The sequence below is a fragment of the Alexandromys fortis genome, unplaced genomic scaffold (assembly GCF_014885135.2).
Source record: "Alexandromys fortis isolate MF-2015 unplaced genomic scaffold, M_Fortis_MF-2015_v1.1 scaffold_23, whole genome shotgun sequence".
NCBI classification, from domain to species: Eukaryota; Metazoa; Chordata; class Mammalia; order Rodentia; family Cricetidae; genus Alexandromys; species Alexandromys fortis.
In genome coordinates, this window is record NW_026067907.1 from 1,903,545 (window position 1) to 1,919,248 (window position 15,704).

Here is a 15,704-nt window from a genome sequence, read left to right on the forward strand (position 1 = left end):
AGCACACTAATCACACACAGGTCACCAAAGTCCTCAACTGTATCTCAAGGCCTTTATTCCCCATGCACAACTAAAAGATCAGGACTGAAAGCTTTTGTTTGTCATTCTTTGAGAAAGAATACAGAGGTGAGTTATAGAATCATGGCCAATCATATTAGTACATAAATTCATATCATCTAGAAGCTTATTTTTTTAAAATAAAAAAAAAACATAGCCTATAGCCACAGAAATAATTATGGCTGCAGATATGAAAACCCTACCCCAGAGTTATTGGAAGGTATTTTATGAAATCAATGTACTGAAATTATCAGTAATGGTACAGGCAAGAAAACTACTGCTTTTGGCACCTCCTGGGAGGAAGAATGTGAACTATGGAGGATGGATGTTCAGAGGGGCACACCTGTGTGCCTTCTGATGAGGCTGCATCTCTGGGGACTCCAGGATGTGACCATCCTGGAAAGGTTTCTGTGGTAGCTTGAAAAAGCATGGTCCCTACAGGGACCGTGTGTTTGAATACTTGGTCCCTAGTTAGTGGAACCGTTTGAATAGGATTAGCAGGTGTGGCTTTGTTGGATGACGTGTGTCACTGGGGAGGATTTTGAGATTTCAGAAGCTCACTGCCTTCCCAGTTAGTTCTCTCTTGACTGCTGCTTGTGGATTAGATGTGAGCTCTCAGCAACTGTCCCAGCGTCATGTCTGTCCTCCTGCTGCTGTATTTCCCCTTGTGATGGTCTTGACTCTAACTACCTGGAGCTGTCAACACCCATATTAAATTCGTCCTTTTGTCACTTGCCTTATTCAGGGTCTTTTCATGGCAATAGAAAGGTAACTAAGACAGTTCCTAGGCAGAAGTTTACCTTATGCTGCTCAAGCTTCCGCTGTATCGTCTTTGCTGTTTCTTCATGGACCTGCTGAATGGTGATCTCCTCTCTCAGGGCCACCTCTGCCCTGTATAGCCAGGCACCTATAGTGCCCAGAGGTGCAGGAAGAGATTTGTCCAGCTGTATATGCCAATCGAAGAGCTGAAACAGGAGAATAAAATGTCTCTGCTATAGAAAATAATTCCAGAAAATTTCCCTAAAACTTGAAAATCCACAAAAGACTCATAGAGGGTCTGGGAAAAGAACTCCAAGAAGGGAGGTGCTCACCCTCACAAGCATCAAGACCTGAGTTTGATTCCTGGAACCCACACAAGATACCTTGTGCTTGTAACCAATCCCAGCTCTGAGGAAGAAGGGACAGGTGGGTCCCCAGGCCATCCCTCATCAGATTTAAAACCTCCAGTTCTGTGAGAATTGCACACGGCTATGCATGCAACTGCATGAGTGTGTGTGTGTGTGTGAGTGTGTTTGCACACACGGATATGCGCATGTACACACACATATACATGAGAATGAGGGGAGGGGAAGAGAGAGAGAAAGCAAGGTTGATTAAAGAAAAAAACCACCCAGGCTAACTCAATAAATAGGGTGAAAGGAAATATCTCCGTAGTCTGACACTTTGAGCATGAGAGGGAACTAAAGTTGCAGTAAATTTTGAGGAGACAAAATAATGTTAGACACAGAAGGGCCTTGATAGAACATGTAAGTGACTTTTGTCTATGGGAAGAACCTAGTGACTACTGGTTTCGGTGTGATAAAAGTCACACTGAGTGAAAGTGACCAGGCCTGCCGACAAGCCCAGAGGTTGCAGCATTACTTCACCAGATGTGAGAATCCCACTAAAATCTCCTGTACCACCAGAAAGGTCTTTCAGGACTTCTGTCTGTTCCCTGGCTGATGGCAGTCTTGTCTAAGATGGGGAAGCAGGGCAGTAGCTGCTGTAGCAAGCACGTCCAGCAATGCCCAGGGAAGCCTGACCAGAGGGCAAATGTGCTCCCACAGCTACCCCTTTCCAGCCCCAGCCAAAGGGAACAGGCCCTGAGGCAATAACCGTACGAAAGACAGTGAAGTGGAGCTTGGCTGAGATGCACATCCAGAGGAAACTGACTTACCCTGGAGGACACTCTCTCCCAGCACTGTTTCACCAAGGCCTGGTCAAGCGACAGTTTGCCATCCCTGTACAGTGGCTGTATCAGATGCTCCACCTGCTTCCTTTTGATCTCATACTGAACTCTGAAGTGCTTAAATGACTGAAAGAGGAAACACAGAAACAATACGGCAATGAGCCCCCAAAACCAAAGGCGAAGAAAACCACATCCCCTAAGTGAGGATCCTTTATGGTTGGAGAGCGCTCAGCTCTGTCATTGAAAACATTACCAACAGCAGCCGTAACATTGTCTGCCTGAGACCTTGACCGTGTTTGCTGTTTTCTGCATATCGTCCTTTCGGTTTGGCAAAGGCAAGCGGCAGAAGCAGGACTAACTCTTAGAAATTACGAAGTCTGTGCTGAAATGGATGGAAGTGGAAAGAATAAATGATGCTGAGTGAGCTCACCAGGCTCAGGAAGACAGACATGGACAGCTGGCTTGCGGGTGTAGGTCCCACCTCAGAATACTGGGCTTTATATATTTAACCTGTACTTCATTTAGAAGCCAGGAAACTGGAAGTGGGCGGCTGAAGGCAGACACCCACGGGATGGTGATAGTAAAGGATGGGTGGAAGGAATGTAGAGGGGGAGGACACTGGAAAGAGAGCAAGCACAGAGGGGATGCGAAACAAGGAAATGCGGTATCGGGGGAAGGATAAACTAAAATGGAGGGTGCAGGGGAAAGCTGCGTAGGAACCTATGATCTTCCACACACCACCCACCCAATTCAATTAGAGAGGTAATACAGCACAGGAGACTCAGAAGGGGAGGTGGAAGATTCTCAGGGTTAAAGAACTAAATTGGGATAAAGGTTTTGGGGAGATGAGAAAGTAGGGGAGGTAGATTAGCCAAAACTAAGGATACATGATTTAGCCATATGGAAACCAACTAGCTTGTAATATATATTTGCACACACACACACACACACACACACACACACACACACACACCATGGAGTTTGAACAGAAGTACCCTGCAGAGGTGGACGATGCTGCTCCCAGGAGGCATGGGTTATGAAATGAAAATCTCAGTCTCAGGCATAACCTAGCTCCTCAGGCCGCTTGTAGTGACATTTCACTTGTATTTTAATAAGGAAAGCTTGCCTGACGATCAGAAAAGTAAAACAGCCACACTGGCCAGCCTTATAGACCAGGCAGCAATAACACACACACATTCAAACCCAGTAGACACACTAGCTTGCTATAGAGACCAGGTGGTAGTGGCACATGCCTTAAATAGAGAGGATTATAAAATGGGAGAAGACAGCTCTCAGGCACAGTCTTATTCTGAGATTCCTGGAGGCAGTATCGCCTTTTCGGACTGAGGTAGTTTGCTTTTCAGATCTTTAGGTTGAACTCCAATCTCTCTCTCTGAGTTTTTGTCAATTATGTTTCAGCCACTGTTTTGTGTGTCTACCATAAACAGATGGCAAGACCTTATTTCTGAAGACACCACTGACTTGGTTACCGGACGTAGAGAAATCGCCCTACCTCTCCTGGTTCACTTACACAGCGCCACCAGGTGCTGAGAAAGCTGCTAACGAGGACAAGACAGTAACGCTCTTGTCCAGTGATGAGCAGGGCCTGCTACAAGAACAGCCCGCTGGCAGGAAGTGTCCACTGGTGTGAGGTGGTATGACAGTGGTTATGAGGTTAACAAAGTGCTTTCTGATTGTGCCCACTCCACAGGTAGGATCTTGTGTCCATTACTATAAAAGTTATCAAAAGCCCCTGGCTGGAGATCCCACACCCTATCAGGAAAATCTCCTATTGTTTCTGCTAAATGGATATGCTGTCAGACTGCATTCTACATATTTTACGCTTATGCCTGCAGATCTGGGCTGCTCTCAACTTTATAGAGACACTTCTCTTTTCAGTGGTTCATGGCTCGTGCGGAGATTCACAACTGGTCTAAGTGAAGAGTAGAAACTATTCTGAGTTCTCTGCTGTATAGGGAATCTGTCTCAACTTCCCACCAGCCAAGGACCAGGAAACTTTGCTAAAGAGGACAGAGAGAAGGTAATCACTGATATACGGGATGAAAGCTGTGGGGTGCCCACTTCTGGATATGACATGCTGATGTATTTATCACCTCACTGCAGCTCTCATGACCTGTGCAAGTTCAAGCCAGTCTGATTTCTCAGAAAATTAGGAAACATCCTTCCTCAAGACACAGTAATACCACTTTGGGGTATATATCCAAAGGATGCTCAATTGTGCCACAAGGACATGTGCTTAACTATGTTCATAGCAACTTTGTTTGTCATAGCCAGAACCTGGAAGCAACCTAAATGCCCCTCGACTGAAGAATGGATAAGGAAAATGTGGTACATTTATACAATGGAGTACTACACAGCAGAAGAAAAATAATGACATCTCGAATTTCGCAGGAAAATGGATGGAGCTAGAAAACGTTATTTTGAGTGAGGTAACCCAGACACAGAAAGACAATTATCACATGTACTCACTCATAAGTGGTTTTTAAACATAAAGAAAAGAAAACCAGCCTACAAACCACAATCCCAGAGAACTTAGACAACAATAAGGACACTAAGAGAGACTTACATAGACTACATGGGAAGTAGAAAGTAGAAAAAGACAAGATCTGCTGAGTAAATTGGGAGCATGGGGACCTTGGGGGAGGGCTGAAGGGGGAGGGGTTAGGCAGGGAGGGGAGCAGAGAAAAACGCAAAGCTCAATAAAAATCAATTTAAAAAAAAATTAAGCCAGTCAAAATTCCAGCTTGGAGGGACCTGAGGCCCCACCCTGAGCTGAGCAGCTATTGACCCTGATGGCTCCTGGAAGGGAGGGACTCACTCTCTGACAGTTTGCTTATGCTCCAGTATGTGGTCACACACTTATGAACACAGAGGCTGCACTAGTTGGACTCAAGGGTTATCAATAACCATAAGGAATAAAAGAAGGCATGAAGGTGGGGGGGCCTGGGGTGAGGGGCACTAAGGAAGGTTGGGGGATGGTAGTGGTGAGTGCATATATATCGCATGATGCTTGAAGCTTTTACAGAGTAAACCATGACTTCAAAATGATTTTAAAACTTTAAAAAGGACTGATTTTTAGTTTAGTAATTTATTAACTAGTTTATGTTTGCCAGAAAAGCATACTTAAATACAAGTGTGAATGTATAACTACTAATGAACAAAATAATTGCTATATCAAGAAGTACTATTATTTATAGTACATCATATAACTATTTATAATATATATTATATGTCAAATAATGCTGATTTAAACATACTTAGATTTACTAATCCTGTGTAAAGAGGTTTCCTTCTGGTTTTATTACTTACATAATAATCATTTAATTTTATGCAAAAAAATTTTTAAGTATGCCTCAGAATATTTAAAATTTCAACATGCTTAGACCTAACCATAAGCTTGAAACTAATATAAAAATAGATATCCTGAAGTTGTACAGTTTTCATAATAAACTAGCAGATCTACAAAGTGATTCTATTCACAGACGTGAATTGAAAACTAACATTAATTGTAAATTTGAACATCTAAAATATGACTCCACATCCAGGTTTGAACTGGAAGTGCCATTAAGATGTACAATTAGATTACAGGGGCGGGAGAATTCTACAGAGTTCATACATAGACCCTGGGGAGAATCTCCGTTATTAACTTGCAAGTTCCCCTGAAGAACACTAGGGGGAGCCGACGAACACAAATGTGACCAGAAACTCCATCTCTGACTTAATGGCATTCAGAAGCTACAAACATGTAAAAGCAGTCTTTAATTTTGTCCCATAGAATTCTGTGCATGGAAAAACTGGAGATGTGTTTCTTCTGACGAGTCAAATAAAAAGAAAATGCAGATTATGTAATGCGAACTTGAAAGAGAATTTCCCCCACATGCAGACTGCGGAGAGTCTTCGGCCTTGTTTTAAACGCTGACAGTCATAGGCACCGAAGGGGCCTTTCTTTTCATACTTCGTTTGTTTGTGTGTCTGTTTCCTGATCCTCTGATTTCCTCTGATAAAATAATACCTGGTGCTGCTTGGAAATCTAGTTTTTGACGATTTGTGTTCGAGCTAAAATTTACCAACAAACTCTGTTTCTGTACTCTGTTTTCAGTTTGCTGGAGTCATCATTTTATAATGCAACTCATCCCAGAGAATTTTATTTTGGGGAGAAACAGAAGATTACACTGAGTTTCAAAGCAAAAGAATCCATGGAAACTAAGCACACATCTATTGTTGTGCCAAGTTAAAAAAAAATTTACAATGATTGCATGGCCCTCTAAATTGGGGTATATTTATAAAAGTGTGTGATATCTTACAATCGTGCTTTGATAAGTACTTTATTATCTGCCGTGTTAAATCTCACATCCCTGCACACTTTTGGTAGAACAAAAAAAGAAAGAAAATAAGAAAGGAAGGAAGGAAGGAAGGAAGGAGAGAGAGAGAGAGAGAGAGAGGAAAAGTGGCTGAAATAAAATGGGTGGAGTCTGTGAGAGGATGTGGCTCAGAATGGGTTACATTCATCTTGCCCACTGAAATGAAGTGGAATTTGAATTTGACACGGGAGGAAAATGACAACATGCAGGGAAGAAGTCACAGCTTTTTAATGGGAAAAGCCTGCTGTGGCAAGATCTCCTTGGACGTGTAAATTGAAAGCAGAAAGTCAGCTGCTGGCATCCTGAGGAGACTGGACACAGCACTCTGCCTCAGCTCAAGGCCATCTGTCTAGAGCCGGACAGGTCGCAGTCCTGAGACTCATCCCCTCAGGCGACCCTCAGCAGATACTTAGGAAATTCTTTTGTAAGCTCCGCTTGTTTTAGTAACTTTCGTTGGTCTCAAGTCAGTTGTTGGTTGCAGTGGATTTTTATGTCTGTTGACATCTGAAACTCCAAGGGTCTTTGAGAACAATGACTTTGCCTTTTTGTTCTGTATCGTGGATAAGATGGAGCTGTCAGAAATGATGACAGCTCAGCCCTTTGTATGAGGGCACAGTGCAACCTCAAGGTACCTGCTTAGGTAGAATCAGTATTGTTCTCTCAAAATTTAAGACAATGCTTGGTACTTATTTAAAGAATCTTCCCATCAGTATGATTCGGAAGACTAGGTTTACATTCCATGACTTATCCTCATCTCATGTACGAAAAGCTTTTGAAGCATCCAGCTCTCTTTCCCACACTTACCTGATATTTGTCCTGCAGGTTCGACTCTGTCATCTGTGCTCTAGTCAAATCTCTCTCAAACTGTTCTATCCAAACTTTGGTTTCCTTCAAAATTAGTCTGTCTTCTCTCTGGAAACCAGGAAACATCGCAATGTTATTAGTAACTGTACAATTAATCTCTGGTTACAATTAGTACTTAGTACGCGCCAAATATTTTCGGGTATTGGTCTTCTCCTTGCTCTTCATCTTTTTTGTAGTATAAGAAACAAAACTGATTCTGGATAAAAATGTCTTTGAAGTAGTAAAATTATCTTCCTTCCTTTCCTTTTTCAATGCTAAGGGAACTGAAGTTAGAGCAGTAACTGATTAAATAAGGGAAAACAGAAAATCTTGCATCCAAACTATACCCAGAAAAGGTGGTGTCTATAAAAGAGACACAAGCCTGGGATTGCTTCCCAAAACACCGGTAACTGAGAATCCCGGGAACTGCTAGGAATGGGAACTGCTTGACAACTTTTGGTTGTCAATGAGTCATCAAAACGTTAGGCAAATCCCACCTATTTCTAATTTAAATATGCTATTACTGTATTTACTATATGTACAGAAAACGCACATAGACCATTCACTATTATTTCCTGCACCCTTGCTGCATGATTCTTATTGTAGATTTACCAAGTCATCTGCAGAATGAGTTGTCCAGTATTCATCCACTTACCCATGTCTACAAATAGACACAGAAACATTCCAGTACCAATGAAGTAAAAATTCTAATTTTTCATGGGATTTCATTTCTTATAGGAATGCCAAGGTAGATAGAAACTGATTTCATACGGTTTTCTTGTGTGCACTTGCAAACGGCTTTCAGGTACAGCATCTCGCTGGCCTGACTGATTACATACCCTTCTTAGTCTTTAGGAGACAACTTGAAGTCCCCTATTGTTATACCCTGGACAGAGAGAGGCACTGAATATTGGTGTGATCCATGACTTGTCCCATCATTGGGTCTGGTAGATATAGCTATCTTTTTCCTAGACACCTATTTCCCCCTTTGCTGAGATCTCCTCTGAGAACTTCTTCCTGAAATACAGGAGTTTCCTAGGCTAGTTCATCTCAACATTTAAAAGGCATTACAATCACCTGGAGGGATTGTGACAGCCCAGAAGGTGAGCCTGGCTCAATAGATGTGGGAGACACTCAAGAATTGCTATCACAAAAATTCAGGTGACCCCAGCTCTTGTTTCAGTACACAGAGCCACACAGAGGACTGTACTCTATAAACCTGAAGCAGCCTTAGCCCCTATACCCATCCAGCCTGATGTCTGCCATTGTTTTCATCTCCAGTGGCTAAAGTGCGGCTTGTCACTCAGTATCTCTCAATAAATGACTATGGAATAATGATGAATTGCTTGTATATTTATTAAGAAAACCCTGAAACTGGGGCCAGCTTGCAGAGTCTCTCAGCTCTCCCCATGATGTTCTTTTGAATGAGCAGGTGAATAACGTTTTATTATGAGTTGGTTTTTCATGAACACAATGAACCTATTAATGAATGCATAGCTCTGATCTGAGAGGGGAAATAACCCCTGTTTATATCCCAGGAACAAGAAGTCAAACTGGCCACTCATCCTCCCCAGCCTTTGTCTCAGTGAACTAAGAACGCCACTGCCAGCCTTCTATGGTAGGTATCTTGTCAATGTCTGACATACACTGGAACTGACCCTAAGAGCAGCTGCTGTTACTAAATGATGGATTGTGCTCTGAAATGACAGTATTAGAGTCTGTGCAGCAGAGGGCCCTGGTGGTGGGGAAGAAAGAGACCTTCTGAAGAGGTGAGGAGATGCAGCTACCCTTCCACTCAATATCTCCCTTTGTAATAGGGAAATGAAGTTCTAAACAACACCAAGAGTCTCACAAACTATTGGTTCGGTGGCTTTTCTTCAAATGGTGACTTCCACATGCATTTGAAAGATACGGAGGTCTCTTTGCCTACATTTCAAGGCAAACGCCAGCACAGCAAACTAGCTCGGCTATCAACAATCCCTCTTTTTCTCTCTTTTAAACACAAAGGCATCCTTATACTTTTATGGCATGCTTACATAGGCAAAAACTTAGGCTGTGTGGATCAGGAAACAAAAATAATTTCATACTTGACATAAAAATATTTACTTCTAGCCTTTTATCCCCATGTTGGTATAAATCTATTGCATTAATAGATACTTATGCCCAGGGCTTAGAAATTATATAAAGAAATATGTAGAAGTTAAAAGATAGGCTAAGCACTCAACAACTTGAACACAAGCATTTATTTTGCAAATACTTTTACTTATATGTAGCTTTTACTACATGTATGGACTTTGACCCAATATTGAGCCAAAGAGATGCCCTCAGACTGGGGACAAACCAGATCTTTACTTTTTTTAGTGGTTTTCTGCTTCATATTTTAAGATGTCAAAATAGTCACTTCACTTGCCTTCTACTTTGTATGTCACATTTCAGAAAAGCCAACAAAATCACCATGGATCTCTTTTTATTAGTGCTGGTAAGTACATTACTTGATACCATATTAAAAATTAGTGGGCTTAGGTAGACACTAATATTTAGTCACATAGACACATATTATTTGTTATGCCAGAAAGTAAATGAATTTGCATGATGGATAATTAACATTGTTATATTATTAACATAAAATTAGCATACTAAATGGAAGGTGAGCTTGAACAAAATGCATGCAAAGGAACGATGAAGAAGCTAAGAAGTGAAGAATATTTGAAACGCTCGTTCAAGACTCCTTAAATCTTACCTTAGAATTTTGTATAAAATTGGCAAAAGATGGGAAAACTCGAAATATTTCCTAACAATATGAAAATATACAAACACATAATATAAATCAGGAGCAAAATTATGTAGAAAAGGATGATAATTGTTGGAGAGGCATCTATCCATTGATAAATAATAATTTCAGACATATAATGACTTTGAAATGCTTACACAGCTTCCAGCAAGTTACTGAAATTAGCTGACCAGTGATGGTTTTATTTGAACTTGAAATAATATGTGGAAATGCATATAATCTGTAAACATGCTTCAAAATAGTTTCAAATATTTTCTGTGAAATATGTAAGGAAAGATCATAGGGACTCATATTTTCCCCTGTAAATACACTGCCTGAAGATGCATCTTTCTAAGAGTCCCACAGTTAATACTGTACTGTACTTTCATCAATAACGTGCTGAGGGGAAATGAGTAATTGAAAGGCTATTAGGTAATTGAACGGAATTAACTGGCCGATTTTATTCATTTATACTTAGTACAAATTGCCCAAGGACTGTGTTAAAAGTTTCTTCATTGGTTTTGCTGATTGAATAATGGCATGGTAAATGTGCACTTCCAGTTAGAAAATGTATTTATGTGTGTGTATACGCACATACTTATGTATATGCATGTATGTATACATGCATGCATGCATATATTTACATTTTACTTATTTTGCACGTGTGTAGGGATTAGATGAGTGTGCATGCTTCTGCAGCATGGATGTGGAGTCCAGGGGACAACTTCCTGGAGTTCTTTCTTCCTACCGTGCAGGCCCAAGGAATCATATTTTAAATGCATGCATAATATATTCATTGAAATAGAGTCATAGAGGTGATACAGAAATCAAATATACAAAAATAAGAGGACATTGTTTTAAAATGAACTAAGAAATTTACTAAGACCCAAGTAAACAAATACCAAAGGCTCTGAAGGGATGTGTCACCCTAATAGGGACACCAGTAAAATCTGCCAAGTTCATTTACACTGTTATGCACCATGGCACTGACAAATAAAAGTTGTTAAACATATTTTAATTATTACAATATTTAGCTTTGGATGTTTGTTTCCTATGTATAAAATTTCACACCAAGGAGCAAAGTTTATAAAACATTTTCTTTTTTATAATTATCATCCAAGTCTTCCTATTAGGAAAAAGATGGAGAAAATATTTTTTAAATAGTTAAAATTTATTTCTTACATTATTGTCAGTCTCTTAATATTAATATTAAGGCTTCTGTCATGAAGTGTACTAAAAAAGTGTGTCTCTCCTCCCTTTCTCCTTCCCTCCCTCCCTTTCTCTCTCATCTGTGTCCTCTGTGTGTGTGTCCTGTTTGTATATTCCTTGTGTCTGTGTGTCCTTTGTGTGTGCACTCTCTGTGTATATGTCCTGTGTACATCCTGTGTGTGTGTGCGTGTGCTCATGTATGTATGTGTGTACGTGTGTGTGTGTGTGTGTGTGTGTAGGTTCTCATCTCTAAGGATTTTGCCTTAAATTCTTGCTCACAGGCATCCTCTTTCACCCAACAAATGTATCTAGCCAGAGTTACTTATCTGTCTGATATGACAATTCATATCAGAGACATCCCCAATAAAAACTCAGATCACTCATAAATCTACCACGGGGAACATATACATATTTCAAATAGGAAAGCAAGCTGGAAACCTGTGTGTGTGTGGGTGACTCCAGTGCTTTAAATAAAGTTTCTCACCCACGTAGCAACTTGCAAGTCCAGGTTTACCACTAAAACCTATAGGCCTGATCAACCGCACCCTGGTACAAATCCACACTAGCAAGAGCACGGGCTTCCCTTGAGTCTTTCCTGTGCTTCTCAGGAACAATCGCTTTACTCATGATTAACTATTCTAGTGGCCAGTCTCTTCCTGGGTGCTGGAAAGAACAAGAACGAGAGGGTTTCTAAACTATAGTCCTAGGAAGCCCAGTTCTACCAACTGCTCCGTTCATGCTGCCCGGGAGCACCTTGAAACAGCTCCATTCATTCTGCCTGGGAGCACCTTGAAACAGCTCCATTCATTCTGCCTGGGAGCACCTTGAAACAGCTCCATTCATTCTGCCTGGGAGCACCTTAAAACAGCTCCATTCATTCTGCCCGAGAGCACCTTGAAACAGCAGTCACCTTTGCTTCCCTCCATCCTTTCCTGGGTCGCTGACTCCCCCTGCCCGCACAATACCTGTGGTTCTTGCACATGTGGCTTCTGCTTCCTGACCCTTTCCTTCTTGGGCCTGTTTCAAAGTTTTTATTATTTACTCTTTTAAAAGCTTTTGCTTTGGGGCGGTGGTGGCGCACGCCTTTAATCCCAGCACTCGGGAGGCAGAGGCAGGCAGATCTCTGTGAGTTCGAGGCCAGCCTGGTCTAGAAGAGCTAGTTCCAGGACAGGCTTTAAAACGATAGAGAAACCCTGTCTCGAAAATCAANAAAAAAAAAAAAAAAAAAAAAAAAAAAAAAAAAAAAAAAAAAAAAAAAAAAAAAAAAAAAAAAAAAAAAAAAAAGAAAGAAAGAAAAAGCTTTTGCTTTGTATACATCTTCCTTATAGTCTCAAACAGCTCCGAAACTCCAACTGAGATCAGGGCAAAGGAGACAGAGGTGTCTTAGGAACTCATTCATCATGTGCCCTGGGTTACCTAACCTTAAAATAAAATTCCAACGTTGTGGTGGCCAATGCCTTGTGCCGAGGTTTGAAAGACTGCAGTAGGAGCCGCGCATCAGGAAACGAGGCACCAGGTGCGCGTTGCCTAGAATGAAAACAAGGCCGGGCATCCAACCCTGGAGCTTGAACAAGACTTCAAACGTGGCTGGCAATTTCAAGTTCAGATGAGAGTAGGAATTCCACTCCAAAGAAATAATCTCATAAGAAAATCTCACCCTGCTGTTTGTCATAGAGAACTGGAAAATTTACAGCGTTTAAGTTTACAAAAATAAACCATTGCTCATGCACACAGTGGCCTGCACTGTTTTTCATATTCGTGCAAAAATGACTAAGTTGATGGGTGCTGCAACTTTTTCTAAAATGCTGTGAGTCTACATACATGTACATGAATATGTTAGACAGTAATAGCAACACATTACTTTAGGTTGCATTTCTGGGAACACATTCTATCTAAAAGGTCAAATACAGGTAATTTTCTTTATTTCTTTCCCTGTTCAATATGTTTTTATTGAGCTAAACATTTTTCTCTGCTCCTCTTCCTTCTTCTTCTCTCTCCTTCAACCCTCTCCCGTGGTCCCCATATCCCCAATTTACTCAGGAGATCTTGTCTTTTTCTACTTCCCATGTAGATTAGATTCATGTATGTCTCTCTCAGGGTCCTCATTGTCATCTAGGTTCTCTGGGGTTGTGAATTGTAGGCTGTTTTTCTTGCTTTATGTCTAAAAGCCACTTATGAATGAGTACATATGATATTTGTCTTTCTGAATCTGGGTTACTTTACTCAATATGGTGTTTTCTAGATCCATCCATTTGCCTGCAAATTTCAAGATGTCATTATTTTTTCTGCTGTTACTCCATTGTGTAAATGTACCACATTTTCCTTATCCATTCTTTAATCAAGGGATATTTGGGATGTTTCCAGGTTCTAGCTATACAAGTCATTTTCTTTTCATCCAATATTTTAAATATTATAACAGTGAGCATAGGTTATCCAAGAATATTGAGAAGTGAAATGTCATTTAAACTATTGAAATATGGAAAATCTAATTGCAGCGAGTAATTAGAACTTTTACAAAGTATGTCTGACATCCGTGTTTTCTGCAAATAGATACATAAACTTTGAAATTCTAAATTAAATTTTAGCAGATCAGGAAGAACAAGGAACCACCAGACTTTGTGTGTACTTGATGTGATGTATTAAAGCCCTAAGCTGCTGACTCTCCTTAATTTCAATGTAATTATAACACTTACTAATGGCAATGTTCTGTCTGGTGTACCTGTCATATGAACCAGACAAATCTTTGCTAATCCCATCAGATCTACCGAGTATTCCTTACTCACCTATAATTAAATTTACACCCTTGTTCTCATATTAAAATTCAGTCTGAATAACTTCTTAAAAACAGTAAGTATGTATAAATGTATGCTCTCATTGTGGAGTGGCTATCAATTTAGACAGCAAACACCTACCTCATTCTCTTGTCCATCACACCCTGCACCGCGGATATCAGGATATTGCGTCAGAAACTGGGCTACATAGGTCATAATAGACTTCTCATCTGGCTTGTCCACATCAACATCTGTAAAAACAAAGCTCAATTATGTAAGTTACTTCATGCCTTAGCTGTTTATCAACACAAGTTTTGAAAAGTAGCTGCTGTATGCCAAGCTCACATGCTGAACCAGTAAGAAAAGTTTAGTCTGGATGATACTGGGTAGAAATGCTATCACACAGAAAAGTGGCACTTTTTGAGAGAGAGCTTTGTGGGAAGTAGCACACGTTTCTTACAAGGCCAGTTTACCATTCATCGAAGATGCTGCATGACTACATAGGTGTCCTGTCAGTTAATAAAAGTGCAATAAAACGTGAAGCTGAGAATCCGAGTGAGCGCGTGGGGTCCAAATGCCCACGTGGGTAATGCTAGTGACTGCTTGTGAAGATGCAAATATGGCCAACCATGGATAAATATTACCTGATAAATTTTACTGTATCTGACTCCTCAGAGAGCTTCTTCAATGTGGACATTCAAAATACCAGTGCTTTAGACAAGCACTCTTTGAGAGACAGCCTGAAAGCATCTCGATTAACTTAGTTGTTGAAACTACTGATATTTATGCAAAATCAGCATAATTCAGGGAAAATATGTATGCATATTTAGTAATTGTACACGGAGTGGAACTGCATACACCACTTAAATGTAAATAAATTAGAAAGTATCAAAAAACTGACTGAGTGTTCACGGACATTCCTTCTCGCTCTTTGATCAGCTGTGTGCATCTGCTTTAACCACTGCTCAAAGAAATTTTGATGAGGTCCGAGAGGTGCATTGATCTTTGGGTAGAGCACTATGAATTTAGAGTCATCAAAAGGGTCTTTTAAGTTCTGTGCACCAGGCTGATATGCCAATGGCATTTTGTTGTTCTTGTTTTAGGTTTTGGTTTTTGGATTTTGCTTTTTCAAGACAGGGTTTCTCTGTAGCTTTGGAGCCTGTCCTGGAACTAGCTCTTGCAGACCAGGCTGGCCTAGAACTCACAGAGATCCACATGCCTTTGTCTCCCCAGTGCTGGGATTAAAGATGTGTGCCACCATCGCCCGGCTTGGTATGCCAATGGCAAAGAGCTGTCTGGAATACTGGTATAACCTATTCCCCACAACAGGGCGACAAACATGTAGAAGACACACAACACAGGAAGTTATTATTCCACTATGCACTCCCCAGCTTTATGTTTCTTAGTGGAATCTCAGAAGTCATGAAATGCGTGGGTCAGGGGCATGCGGACATGCTATGCCTACATATATCAGTTGAGGACGGTTTCATGTACCTTCAGGATCAAGTAGTCTGGGAATGCCCAGTTGTGTTTCAGCGATGGTGAAGGCATCCTCCAGGTTTTCCCTGTTAGATCTACTTTTCACCTTCTCCAGGTCCACCAGCTCAGGCCGGATGGCATGGATGACTGAATGGAAGGCCAGCCCAGTCCTCCAGCTCTTCCCGAAGTCTTTCACTTCTATTCCCATCTGCCTGAGAGTGATAAGCATAGAAAACAATGTCACA

At 40.9% G+C, this 15,704-nt stretch overlaps 1 protein-coding gene across 12 annotated transcripts in view; it reads right to left on the reverse strand.

The window, feature by feature from the left end:
- Positions 1-15,704, reverse strand: part of Syne1 (spectrin repeat containing nuclear envelope protein 1) — a 461,878-nt gene that overhangs the window by 333,562 nt on the left and 112,612 nt on the right. For 9 of the 12 annotated variants that reach the window (XM_050135800.1, XM_050135799.1, XM_050135798.1 and 6 more), the window contains 6 exons: positions 15,475-15,671; positions 14,122-14,231; positions 9,971-10,021; positions 7,192-7,299; positions 1,994-2,131; positions 858-1,022 (listed from right to left, as the gene is read on the reverse strand). In XM_050135800.1, coding sequence (XP_049991757.1) covers positions 858-1,022; positions 1,994-2,131; positions 7,192-7,299; positions 9,971-10,021; positions 14,122-14,231; positions 15,475-15,671 — 769 coding nt within the window. The remainder of the gene's footprint in view (positions 1-857; positions 1,023-1,993; positions 2,132-7,191; positions 7,300-9,970; positions 10,022-14,121; positions 14,232-15,474; positions 15,672-15,704) is intronic. The other 3 variants (XM_050135794.1, XM_050135793.1, XM_050135804.1) reach the window with 1 other exon arrangement.